At 35.1% G+C, this 12,944-nt stretch overlaps 1 protein-coding gene across 3 annotated transcripts in view; it reads left to right on the top strand.

Moving 5' to 3' along the window:
* LOC118180330 (transmembrane protein 145-like) overlaps positions 1–8,527 on the top strand; it is a 107,924-nt gene extending 99,397 nt beyond the window's left edge. For 2 of the 3 annotated variants that reach the window (XM_085815312.1, XM_085815311.1), the window contains 2 exons: positions 4,266–4,430; positions 6,860–8,526. In XM_085815312.1, coding sequence (XP_085671438.1) covers positions 4,266–4,430; positions 6,860–6,913 — 219 coding nt within the window. In that variant the 3' untranslated portion in view covers positions 6,914–8,526. Of the gene's footprint in view, positions 1–4,265; positions 4,431–6,859 lie in introns of all 3 variants that reach the window. The other variant, XM_085815313.1, reaches the window with a different exon arrangement.
* The last annotated feature ends 4,417 nt before the right edge of the window (positions 8,528–12,944 follow it).

Here is a 12,944-nt window from a genome sequence, read left to right as displayed (position 1 = left end):
TTGATACTGTAAAAATAGAAGATGACCGCTTTGTAGTGTCTTTGCCTTGGTTGGAAGGGCACCCTTCCCTGTCGGATAATTTTGAGTTATCACTTAAAAGGTTGACGGTACGATTAGGCAACTTGAACTTGATAATCTTCGCCAAGAGTATGAAAATGTATTCCAAGAATGGCTCAAAGAGTGCATAATAGAGGAAGTACCTGTAAATGAATTAGATTTACCCCATCATTATTTGCCACATAGACATGTTGTTAAGGAACATAGTATTACGAAGTTACGGCCAGTATTTGACGCTTCGTCTAAAAGGGTTCTGCGAGTCTCAACGATTGTCTTGAAAAAGGATTAAACTTTATTGCATTTATTACTACAATCTTAAATAGATTTCGCCAAGAAAAAATAGGGGTGATTTCTGATATTCGTAAGGCCTTTTTACAAATTGGCCTGAATTCTAGTGACAGAAACTTCCTCCGATTTCTTTGGATAAAGAGTGAAGATGGCTTGAAGCATTTTCGTCATTGTCGAGTCGTATTTGGTGTAACCAGTAGTCCATTTTTACTTGGAGCTGTTATTCAATATCACTTAAATTCAATTTTAGAGAAAAATGATTCAGATGTAAAATATCCTTCCGACATTATTGTTAAATTAATGAATAATTTCTATGTTGATAACTGTGTAACATGTGTCGGAAGTGAAGATGAATTACAGCGCTTCATGAAAGTATCTTCAGATGTTATGGCAGAACGAAAATTTGAATTACGGGGTTGGGAATATACCGACAGTAGTTTAGAAACAGAAACTGTTGTGAATATGTTAGGTTTGTTATGGGAAAGACAAGGCGATACTCTTCAAATAAATATTGCTAATTTGCAAAATCTTTGTTTCGAGAAAGTCACGAAAAGAAGTATTTTGGCAATAGCCTATAAAGTATTTGATCCCATCGATATAACATCTCCAGTCCTTATATTACCCAAGATGTTATTACAGCGTACATGGGAAACAAAAGTAAAATGAGACGAAGTAAAATGGGACGAACAAAAGTAAAATGGGACGAAGAAGTTGACACTGAAATTAAAAATAAATTTTTGAAATGGGTAAAAGACATTTTTCTTTTGAAAAACATTAAAATTCCAAGGTGGATACGATATCAGCCAAAATAGTGTTCAATACATGTTTTCTGTGACGCCAGTCAAGCAGCGTATGCGGCAGTAGTTTTCATTCGTGTAAAAGAAACTGAATCAGTTAAAGTCCAGTTGTTTCAGGCTAGGTCTAGTTTCCCCTTGTGGTAAAAAGGAAACGACTATTGTAAGATTAGAATTGTTAGCAGCAACTATTGCATCTCGTCTTGCTGTAGACGTTCTAAAAGACTTTGAGGCCAGAAGTACATTTTTCTGGACAGTTTCAACTACTGTCCTTGCATGGATAAAAAGGGAAGAACCATGGGGGACATTTGTACAAAATAGAGTACAGGAAATAAGGCTTTTGATACGTGTGGAGGATTGGAGGCATATACCTGGTCACCTTAACCCTGCAGATCTTCCAAGTAGAGGGTGTTCAGTTCGCCAACTCTCCCGGTCAAAATGGTGGGAGGTTTCGAGCTGGCTTTCAAAATCCCAAGAAAATTGGCCGAGTGCCGAATTCATAACTGATGAAGCGGAAATAGCCAGCGAGAAAAAAAAGGCAGTGGTTTCATCTCTAGTGTCTACTGAAAGGTTTAGTTTGAGTGAGCGATTTTCTAGTTATCGAAAAAGAGTTAGAGTTGTTGGTTGGATTCAAATATTTTTCTTTAATTGCAGAAATAAGAAAAAAGGGAAGGTGAACTCACTGTTGATGAAATTGATTTTGCAGAAAAGGTTATTATTCGCTTGATTCAATCGGAATCGTTTCAGGATATAGAAGACGCACGCTTACGAACTCTTAGTTCATTTTATGATGCGGGAATTCTAAGAATTAAAACTGGTGCGTTTCGAAGAGATGATACGTTAGAGTTTAGAACACCTATAATATTACCAGAAGAACATCCGTTAGTTAGAAATTTAATTATGGAAGAACATAAATGAAAGGACATGCGGGTGTACAATATATACTGAATATCTTAAGGGAAAGGTTTTGGTTGTTATCTGGCAGAAGAACTGTGCGTTCTGTTTTAAGTAAATGCATTACTTACAAGAGATATTCTGCTGTACCTGTTGACCACATATCAGCCCCACCGCCAATAGAGCGAGTAAATGATTCAGCAGTATTTCAAGTAACGGGTATAGACCTTTGTGGTCCTTTATTGTTGAGAAACAAAGAAAAGGCATGGATTTGTGTTTCTACATGCGCCGTTTATAGAGCGGTCCATTTGGAATTGCTTCTCTATCTACAGAAGTGTTTCTTCATGCTTTTCATCGGTTCGTGTCGCGAAGAGGTAAACCCACAACTGTGTACAGTGATAATGGAACTAATTTCGTAGGAGCTTCAAATGCATTCATATTAATAGATTTTGAACAAATTAATCGGCAGGCAGCCAATGAGCGAATAATATGGAAGTTTATTCCCCCTGATGCTCCATTGTGGGGTGGTTGGTGGGAACGTCTTATCGGAATGATGAAGCAAGTCCTTAAAAAGTTCTTAAACATGCTTGTTTAAATTATGAAGAAATGTACACGATACTGTGTGACTGTGAAGCGATTAATGACCGACCGTTGACAGTAATTCCTTCCGATCCTGAATTTAAAGCTTTAACTCCTGCCGACTTTTTAAAAGAAATTAGAACTAGTAGTTTGCGGGATATAAAATACGGTATTAAATCAAGTAATTTACAAAGAAGATTTCAGTATATTCAAACTGTACGAGAAGCATTTAAAAATAGGTTTCGTAAAGAATATTTGGGAATTCTCAAGGTTTCGCATAAAAGAGCTGAAAGGAAAGTTACTATTAAATTGGATGATATTGTTTTGATCGGTAGTAGTGACTAAAGACTTTTTTGGCAACTTTGTCGTGTCATAGAACTACTTCCAGGACCTAATGGAATAAATCGGCTTGCAAGAGTAAAGACCCGAAATGGAATTTTGCTTAGAGCAGTTCGAACTCTGTATCCTTTAGAGGTAACGCAAAATGATGTACCCGTGAAGCTGCAGAATGAAAAACAAGATTCGTTGTCTGAACTTAAACTCAGCGTAGATGATAAATCTGCGAGACTTGTAACACGATCTGGTAGAACTGTAACTCCGCCGGACAGACTGGCATATTAAGGCTCTTTAGCATTGTTTTACTTTGTTGTGAAAGTTCACTTTTTTTTCCCTTAGGTGGAAGGATGTTAAATATTTGCATAATCGCCTGTAGTAACGGCAACCGCCGTCAATAAAAGGAGGTGCTTTTCTTGGTAGCGGTGCAGTTCATTTTCAGTTCGAGCCAGAGTAGACCTGCTCGGGAGAGAAGCCAGGGGATGATAGGTTCCGGTTTCCGTCCTGTTCCGGTTCCAGTCCTGTTCCGGTTCCAGTCCTGTTCCGGTTCCCGTCCTGTTCCGGTTCCCGTCTTGTTCCAGTTCCAGTCCTCTTCCGGTTCCCGGCTTGTTCCGGTTCCAGTCCTCTTCCGGTCCTGATCCAGTCCTGTTCCAGTTCCAGTCCGGCACGTAGGAGCTGGACTAGCACGTAGTTCCAGTCCAAAACACGTAGGAGCTGAAGTCTGAATCCATCGAATGGAGATATATGCCGAAAGGGCTAGATGGATTTTGTCTTTTTAAAGAAAGTGTTCTTCACCGTGCCGGCATAGCTGATAGTTTAAAGCACTTTGAATGTTTCCACCTAAGATGTTAAGTTTTCATTTATGATGTTAAATTTTTCATCATTTTGAAGTTCCAGTTAAATAAAACCTTTAAGTTTTAGAGAAGGTTTTTGTGTTCTTCAGAAAATTTTAGATTCGAAGTCAGATATATTACATAGGATTTAACGGGAAAAATTTACAGCGACAGTAACTTTTGCTATATATACAAGTCTATAAATTCTTGAATATTGCATTATTGATTAAAGAATTCATTCCAACTGAAGGTTTAAGCAAATATTAGTCAATTTTTTAAAAATTTTTTAATTTATTAAAATATTCAAAATGAAAGGAAGTCATGAAATATTCTATTGGAACATTTCAAGATAAGAAATTTTATAAAGCTAACGGTAAAGCTCTAAAAAAGTTTTCTTGTTTTTCTTCCAATCTATTTTTTACATATTTTGCTCCAATGATGGTATTTATTAAATATTAAAAATCTTGTTTACTGATTCTTGATATAGATAGGTGTGATGCTGCAAAGTAATGGCACAACACCACTAGGAGACAGTTCTATCGATAAATTTTCTCATCATCCATATGCTCTTACATCACCAAATCCGACGCCAAATTATACTGCAGGATTTGGAGTGCCACCAAATGCAGATCACGTTACTCCCACAGAAATGGTAACATTCTTTCTCTTTCTCTGCCATTTTAATACAATTAATACCATATTCAAATGAATAAATCACTGCCAAAAAGAATATCAGATGTTTCATTTTGTGTTATTTGCATTTTATCTCGAACCATAACTTTGCATTATGTCGCTATTTACGTTAGTTCTCATTTCATCATACACATTTAAATGTGAACTACTTTCTGAATGCAAATTTACTATATTAAATTTAGATATTTTGTGAACAACGGTTGCCTATACCTTTTGCAGATCTTATAAAAGAGAAAGGGGACAAATATACGCCCAGACACATTTGCCAAATTTCAGATTCTAAAAATAATGTAAGGGTTATTGAAAATTCATGCAATAACTTGTATACTATTTACGCAATTCAACTATTAAAGTTCTATCCTATATACAGAGTAAGCACAAAAACACTCCTGTTTCGAAAAAGTATAACTTTAATACCGAAAGGACTACCTTGCCAGATTCTTAACATCGTTACATAAACTTCTGAACTTTCTGGTGGTATGGATTCGAATCAGAGACTAGACGTGCTTTCCATCTGTTATGTGAGAAATATCTGTTCAGTAATCCAACTCCAACCATACGTATTGAAGCAGATCCGGTGTAATGGAATTGATAGCAGCACTGATGCGTTCTTGACGATCATTCAGAGTTGCGAGTAGTGGAGGTACATGTACTTGGTCCATCACAAACTCCCCACAGATAAAAGTCACAAACAGTTAGATCCGGTGATCTTGGGGGGCCACTTGCATACAAATTGGTCATTGAGTTTAGAGTGGCTTATGCATTGGTTTGGAAGATTCTCGTTTAGAAACTTGCGTGCAGCATGATGCAAGCGTGGCAACGCTCCGTTAAGTTGTAGAATATAGTCATCTCTTTCTGCAGTAAGCTGAGAATCAACCAGCCGCGTAGCAATGGTAAGTAACTTTTACCTGCAATTGTTTATTCCTGAAAAAATGAATGGACCATACACCCGACGCTGTGATACAGCACAAAACACATTTATTTCAGAAGAGTCACATTCCATATTTAGAGTGGCATGCGGATGTTTGATTCCTTAGATCCTAACATTGTGCATCGCAGCGATGACGCCGACTTAAACGGAAGGTCGCGTCATCGCTGAAAATTATCTTCGTGAGAAGGGTTTCATCGCCCTCTATTAAAGTTTGGATAGTGCCGCAAAGCTCATGTCACTTTACCTTTTGGTAAGTGACTTCTGATCCAACTGTACCCGGTACAGGTGAAACTCCATACGCTTGCGTAAGATCTTGCTTAATGTAGTTTGTGGCACCTACAAATATCTGCTAGCTTTGCGTGGTGACTTCTTCGGACTGCATACAAAAGCTTCTCTCACGCGCTTCACAGTTTTCTCCGAGATGAAAGGTCTGCCACAACGTCCCTTTCTTTTATAGCAAATGCACATTCCCTCACGAAATGTTTTATGCTACTTTAAAATGCATTTGTGTGTAGACGGATCAACATCAAAGTTTCGTTTGAACTCAGGCTGCACTCTTACAACACTGCTTGTTTTCGGCACTTGTAACACTCAACTATTTTAGGGTGAACCCCATTTTCGACGTCACTGCCCTCTAGTATTTGAAATTCTACCTAGCGATTCTGTAAAGGAAAGGAATGAAAATTCTTTGAGTCAACTGAGTCGTGGATATACATTCAAGTAATTTAATTTTATGACACCTTAAATCAGGGACCATTTTTGTGCTCACCCTGTATTATTGAATGAATATTTCTTTGCCAGGTTTACTATCTAAACGAAGAAACAAATCATCAGAATTCTTGTTGAATGCCACATGTGTGTGCACCGCAAGTCTATTTCTAAAATGATTTGTAAAATTTCAGTTAAGTTGTAAGAAATGGAATAATCTGGTTGTCGATGCTAAAGAATACCAAGACGGAACAACAGTAAAAGCCATAACTAGATTTCTTTCTTTAAAATGGTATTATCTGAAACTGATAAGATACTATGGACAGGGCGAAAATAAGGGAGGCAAAATTCTAACACTGATTCAAAAGCTTTTGGAAGGACCGATTATGGAAATTGAATGGGTTTATTCTAAAGGAAAATAATAGTGTAAGAAAATAAACTCAAAGTAACGGGATAAGCTCAATTTCCGTACAAAACTGATGATAAAAAACGGTTTAAGTTACGTATATAAGGTGTCTGAAGATTTTGAAAATGTATAGTTATACGGGGAATGATATGTTTCCAGATAAAAATATTAATTCTTGGTAACTTAATTAAAGATAATTAAGTTTAAAAATATTAATTCTTGGTAAAAGAATTTATTTTTAATATCTTTACATATGTTACATTGTTTCCATACATTTTGTGATCTGTGATTCTTTAATGCAGAATCTAACAACAATACACTATCAAACTATTTTCTCTAACAGGTTTCCTATGGGCCTTCATCAAATGCTTCAAGAACGACACGCCTCACGAGTTAAAAGTATAAGAAGTTTAATAACCATGGTCATATTTTGATGTTTATGGCTGAGTGTATTATGAAATTGACTGAAACAGATATGAATATCAGAAACGAAAATGGACTGTATTTATTCATTGAAAACTGAATTGTTTATGATAGAAAATATAAAAAAATAATCATGATTTCATAAAATCTTTTGCTATTTCATTTTTTTTTTTTTTTCTTTTAGCAAATACAAAACTTCAAATAAACATACCAGGAGTTGAAATATGTTTACATATTGATTATGTAGTAGCATTCTGTCTTTATTCATATCAAAGTTCTTTTTTTGCATCTTAAATGTACTCATAAAGACATACATTTTAAACAAAACTGCTGAGGCTTCACGTATAATACGCGTATAATACAATGCACTTAGCAGTTATTATTTAAAATTTTTTTCAACGCTTAAGAAATTTTTCTTTTGACGTTCTAAAGCCAGCGACATGATTTAATATTTAATTAGAGGCATCTCTCTTTTTGATGTAACTAATGATATCAAATATCAAGGATAACGTTAAATATATATACAAAATAGTATACTTACGAATAAATATTTTATGTTTTTATCCAATTGCAACATAGTCACTATGTAGTATTCTTCTGTTATCAGGACCAGATTCAGAAATGTGTGTATGTTTGCACATGTATATGGATGTATGTGCATATATGTATGTATACACACACAGACACATATGTATGTACAAATATGCATACATATATGAACACATCCATCCATTCATTCATACATGCATACATACGTATATTTCTGGACCCGGTCCCGATAACAGAACAGTACAAACCATTTCTTTCCCAATTAGTAGTATCAGTACGATAATACTACCTGAGAAGAAGTCTCTGAATAACCAAGGGTTGAAAAGACCTTTAGTAAAATAATTCTTCCTAGTCTTGTAGAGACATTAGGATAGCCAGAGAATTTTGGAAGCCAGAGAGATGAAAAATTAGCAAACGCCTTCGCCGGGAATCGAACCACGGACCTCTGGAATACCGGCCCAGCGTGCTACCGTTACACCACGAAGGTACGCTAGGGAAGTGAGAGAAATTCATTATATACTCCCCTTCTTGAAGGGTGACTAGAGTTTTAGGGGACCTAGTCGCCAAATCCTGGGTGCGGAGAATCATCATCCACAACCCTTTTAGTTCAGGCGCCACTTGTAATACATTAGGTGTTTTTTTTTTTTTTTTTTTTTTTTTTTTTTTTAAGCCAGAGAGATGAAAAATTAGCAAACGCCTTCGCCGGGAATCGAACCACGGACCTCTGTAATACCGTTACACCTCGAAGGCACGCTAGGGAAGTGAGAGAAATACCTTATAGTCTAACTTAAAATGGTTTTAGTTTATCTTATTATCTATAAACTGATACCTATTCTGTATTTACTTGCTCTTTCGTCTTCAGTGATATGTGAATAATAAAGAGATTGTACTTATTTGACCATTGCTTGAATTTATTTTTATAGTATAAAAAAATAATAATTGTCAGTTTTATCTATCTACTTCAAAACTGTCTTCATTACGAAGCTAATACAGGAATGGGGCAGTCACCAGAGTGCCTGAGCACGGGGCACAATCCCTGTCGAACACTTTTTTTCCGAATAGTACCAGTTCAAAAAATGTCGATTGCCCCACCCCCCAAAAAAATTTAGAACTTTCCCAGTATTTACATATTGATGTAGACAGGAGTAGTAAAAGCAAGCAAAACAGCTAAGAATTGTTGCTTTTAAATCATGTTTACATTAAGGATCTCCCATTACGAGCATCATATACATCATTGCTAATACATTCATTATTAATTACAGAAGATTTTTTCAGGCGATTTTTTGATATGGTGTATATTTCTAAGCAGTGCAACTCTAAATTTTTCATGTATCGATATTTAATTGTTACGAATATACCAAGGTACGTTGCATATTTATCAAAGAACAATATTTAGTGCAGTCTGTAATAGCTTTCGATTAGTACAGCTTGACTACATCCAGGCAGCCATAACATAGCATGGTGTGCAAGATGGCTTTGAGTAGTTTGTTGTCTATAGAAAGAATACTATTTCGACCATTCGGGGGGGGGAGTTTTACACGCTCGGAACTCCTGAATAATAAATGTAATGTGTGGGGTCCATGTGTGAGTGTTAGTGAGGATCACCCAGAGATTAAGGAACTTGCTTAGCCCAGAGGGGAATATTTCCATAAAACTTTGGGTTCCAGTTTATCTTTGTTCTGCGTCTGAATAGGAGTGCCATTAACTTTTCAATATTTATTTTTATTTTCCACCTAATTAGCCAAGTTTACGTGTACGTGTTTATGATTTTATAATTGTTGTATGACTGGCGTCAGATATGCATTTGATCCAAGGACCGCTGAATTATCGGCATACATTGCCGATGATTGAGGGATGAGTGCAGTGCTTGATGTCTGTGGAATGTCGTTCACATAAATGTTAAATAACATGGCTCGAAAAGAGACCTTTGTGGTACACTGGCTAGAAACGAACACTATAAGAAAGCTTTTGATTTTCTTTTCATAGAATGATAAAATGAAAACCAAAGAGTTTCTTTTCAACCAAAGAACTATTATTAAACTGCAAAGCTACTATAAAACAGAGTCCTCGTGCTGTAAAAAATGAATGATAATGTTAAGATATTAACTGGTGACCCAACAAGGAAATGAATAAGAATTCTTTAAAACAATAATAGGAAAATTAATTGAATACTTTCCTCTACTTGTGGGGATGAGGGCTGTCAATGAATACGTGCCTAAGTCAGCGTTTTTGAGATATCGTCACATGCAAGAAATCGCAGTCGAAGTTTACAGATCAATGTGATTGATATTTTTAACATCATTAGGTTTCTCGGAAACAAGAAATCTTGAGAAATCTTCTATGCTTTTGCAACTCTAATTTTCGAATTACTAGTTGGATGTGCTCATCACTATGCTTCAAAAGCTGTGGGAGGAATATTTTTAACTACTTTTATTCTCCTCCAAGTTAAGAGCGACTGCACGGAGAAAGCTATATACTGTAGATCAGCGGTCATCAACCCTTAGAACTTCACGGACCACTACATATACAATTTTATATTTGGCGGACCACTAATATGAATTTTTTAAAAAATGTTAATACATTCATACAATAATAATCAGCATTAGTTTATTTTATAAGGTTATCGAGTAATTATTTTTAAAAAGTGAAAAATTTAACATTATTACATATTTTAGTGTGCTATTTATTCCTGTTTGAAATCAGTTTGTAGATTTTGGGTTCTAGTGACGTCACCGAAAAACGGAGAGCCGCTTTTATTTCAAGCCGAGATCGGTACTGAGTTTTAATTGCCGTTACAGATGCTAATTGCTGAAAATGGATCTATTATTCACGTATTTCCAGGCCTAGGCTCTACCTCTTTTGGATAAAAAAAAACAAAAAAATTCTGTCAGTGACTGCAAGTGCTGCTGAATTATGAATACCACTTGCTGGCTGAGATCCTTCCCTGCCATATATTCATAAAAATTTATAAACATTTGTATATCTCCTTTTGCCAATAGCGTTTGCAAGCAGTGATTTTTTTAAGCATCTATTTTACCTCGTACTATATACAGGTCTTTAAGCTGTTCATGCAAGGATATGTTTAGTTCATTTAAATCAGATAAAATATCTTCCAGATATGCAAGCTTGACTACTCACTCATCGTCGGACAAGAGTTCAAGAAATTTCGGATTATTTTGCTGGTGAAAAAATAATTTGATTTCTTCACTTCTAATTTTAGAAATTAAGCCCTGACTATAACATAGGTTTAAAGCTTTCCACTTACGAGCGACACAGAATAGGTAAAAGTAAAATTCGGTAAAATAAGTAAATGAACAAATTTCTATAACTTTATAAAAGAAATGAAATAGTAAATCAATTGATTAATTATACAAACAAACCTTCATAAAACAAGATCAAGACAACTGATCTCTGATCAAGAGCTGTCTTCCGACGTCTTGATCAGTCTGCTGGCTCCACAAATGGATATTTTTTATTGCTTGTAATGATTTTACATACTGCTGTTAAAAAAATCATATGAATACCGTATAAATAAAACAGTGTCTTTTCAATTTATTTCAATCAAAAAGCACAGTCAAGTCTCAAAATGTCAATAGACACGAGAAACAAAAATGAAAGCTTCTCCCCTGCTAAACAGAATGTGTATTGGAATACATAAAATAGTTACCTGTATTTGTAAGACTGTAATATGTTCAAGTAAACATGGGAAAAGCTTGAACCCCTAATAGCAGGTGTGAATTGGCGAGCTTTCGGAACGCAAGTAAATTTCCTTCTTTTAATTACAGTTTTCTCGAAATTTGACTAATCATATTTAATAAGAGTCTTACGAATTGTTTGAACTAGATATTTTCAATTTTTCTTTTGAGACGGAAAATAAACTTACACGTAATATGCACATTATATCATGTTATAAATACCAATAGTATTCATAACATGATCAATGAAATTTATAAAATTGAATAATTGATATTGCTAATATCAGCATTAAATGTACCACTGCTCAAATTTTATCAATGATTAATATAATTCATTTGCTGATTATACTTGCAAAAATATCACACTGCGATCTGCATGAATGAAGCAAAAGAACTATGATTTAACTTCTGTACAAAACTTACCTGAAAAATATCCATTTCAGACCTTAAATCTGAGGAATTTACAATATTGATTAAATTGTTTTTATATTATGCAATGTTTAACAACATCTCGTATTAATACGCAGAAACAATATTCAATTTTCCAATACATATAATTTTAATTTTCCTTTGTTGATATAATTTTCGAAACATTTGATGTTCAGTAGCATGATTTTATGGAAATTAAGACTACTCCCTGATTATGAGTAATAATTAAAACACTATTAGCGTTTCATTCATACACTTATTTCATTCACATTGAAAAATTATATGAAAAGTACAAAAATCTTACCTTCTTGTACAGAAAACTTCACATTTCCATATCGCTGAAAAGGAACTTCACGAAAACCAAAAATAAAACCGGCAAACGCTAAGCAATATCAATAAACTGAAAGTGTTATGCCGCTAATTTTTAATTATTGTAAACATAATAATCATCGCTTACTCAGCAATGAGGCCATCCATCTGTAGAGTTCCTCACTTTGGAATTCTAAGTTAATGTTGGAAGTGAAGAAAGAATCTAAGAACTGATAAGCGAATAATTGCATGAGTTCGGTGACAAGAAACAGCAATATAGAAGGGTACCTAACCCTTTATTATTCCAATAAGATTTAACAAAACTCCGCCTGGGAGTGTACAAGCAAAGCCCGCACTTGGACTTGAACTTAAAAGACTAAGAATTAAACTAAGATTAACTAAAGAAGTATAGCCGAAGCTATCCAGGTTGAAATCAAGTTGGCCCCTTAACTTATTTGACTACGAAGCTTAGCAAGGGCCTGACTACGGGCGAGCGTAATAACAGCTTTGAGAGAGAGGGTGGCCAAAAAGGCAAACGCGCTTAAATCAGAAACTCTGATTCTGTCTGACTCAGTAAGTAACTTCGCGGTTTAAATACCGCTCCTCCTTATTAAATATTCAGCAAGATTCCAAAACTACGTTCTGGCCGGAAGTAGTAAGTTGAAGTTAAGAATTTGACAGGAAAGGACTTAAAATTTAACTGTTAATAAAATTAACATAATCCTTACACATCAACAGTTAGACAAACCAAAAACAGAAATTTCCAGTGATGCAATTATAAACATGAATGCAGATGGCTCTCATAAAAATCCATCAAGTTGCCTAATGACAGGAAGAAAACTGTTATTAACGACCACAATAGCATATGTTTGTAATTTAAAAGGAAGGAGAATTCCAGTTCGCGCTATTATTGTTAAAACAGCAGCATATCCATGGACACCTACTCTCACTTTCAAATGTCTCTAGATACACCTACAAAAGTAGCTAAAAAGTCGCTAAATTCAGAAGGAATTTCGCTAATAG

This window comes from Stegodyphus dumicola, chromosome 4 (assembly GCF_044657685.1).
Source record: "Stegodyphus dumicola isolate Sdum_Otavi_A_Nest chromosome 4, ASM4465768v1".
Lineage (NCBI taxonomy): Eukaryota > Metazoa > Arthropoda > Arachnida > Araneae > Eresidae > Stegodyphus > Stegodyphus dumicola.
Note: the sequence above shows the minus strand (reverse complement) of the source record. Positions and strands in the feature narration are given on the sequence as shown.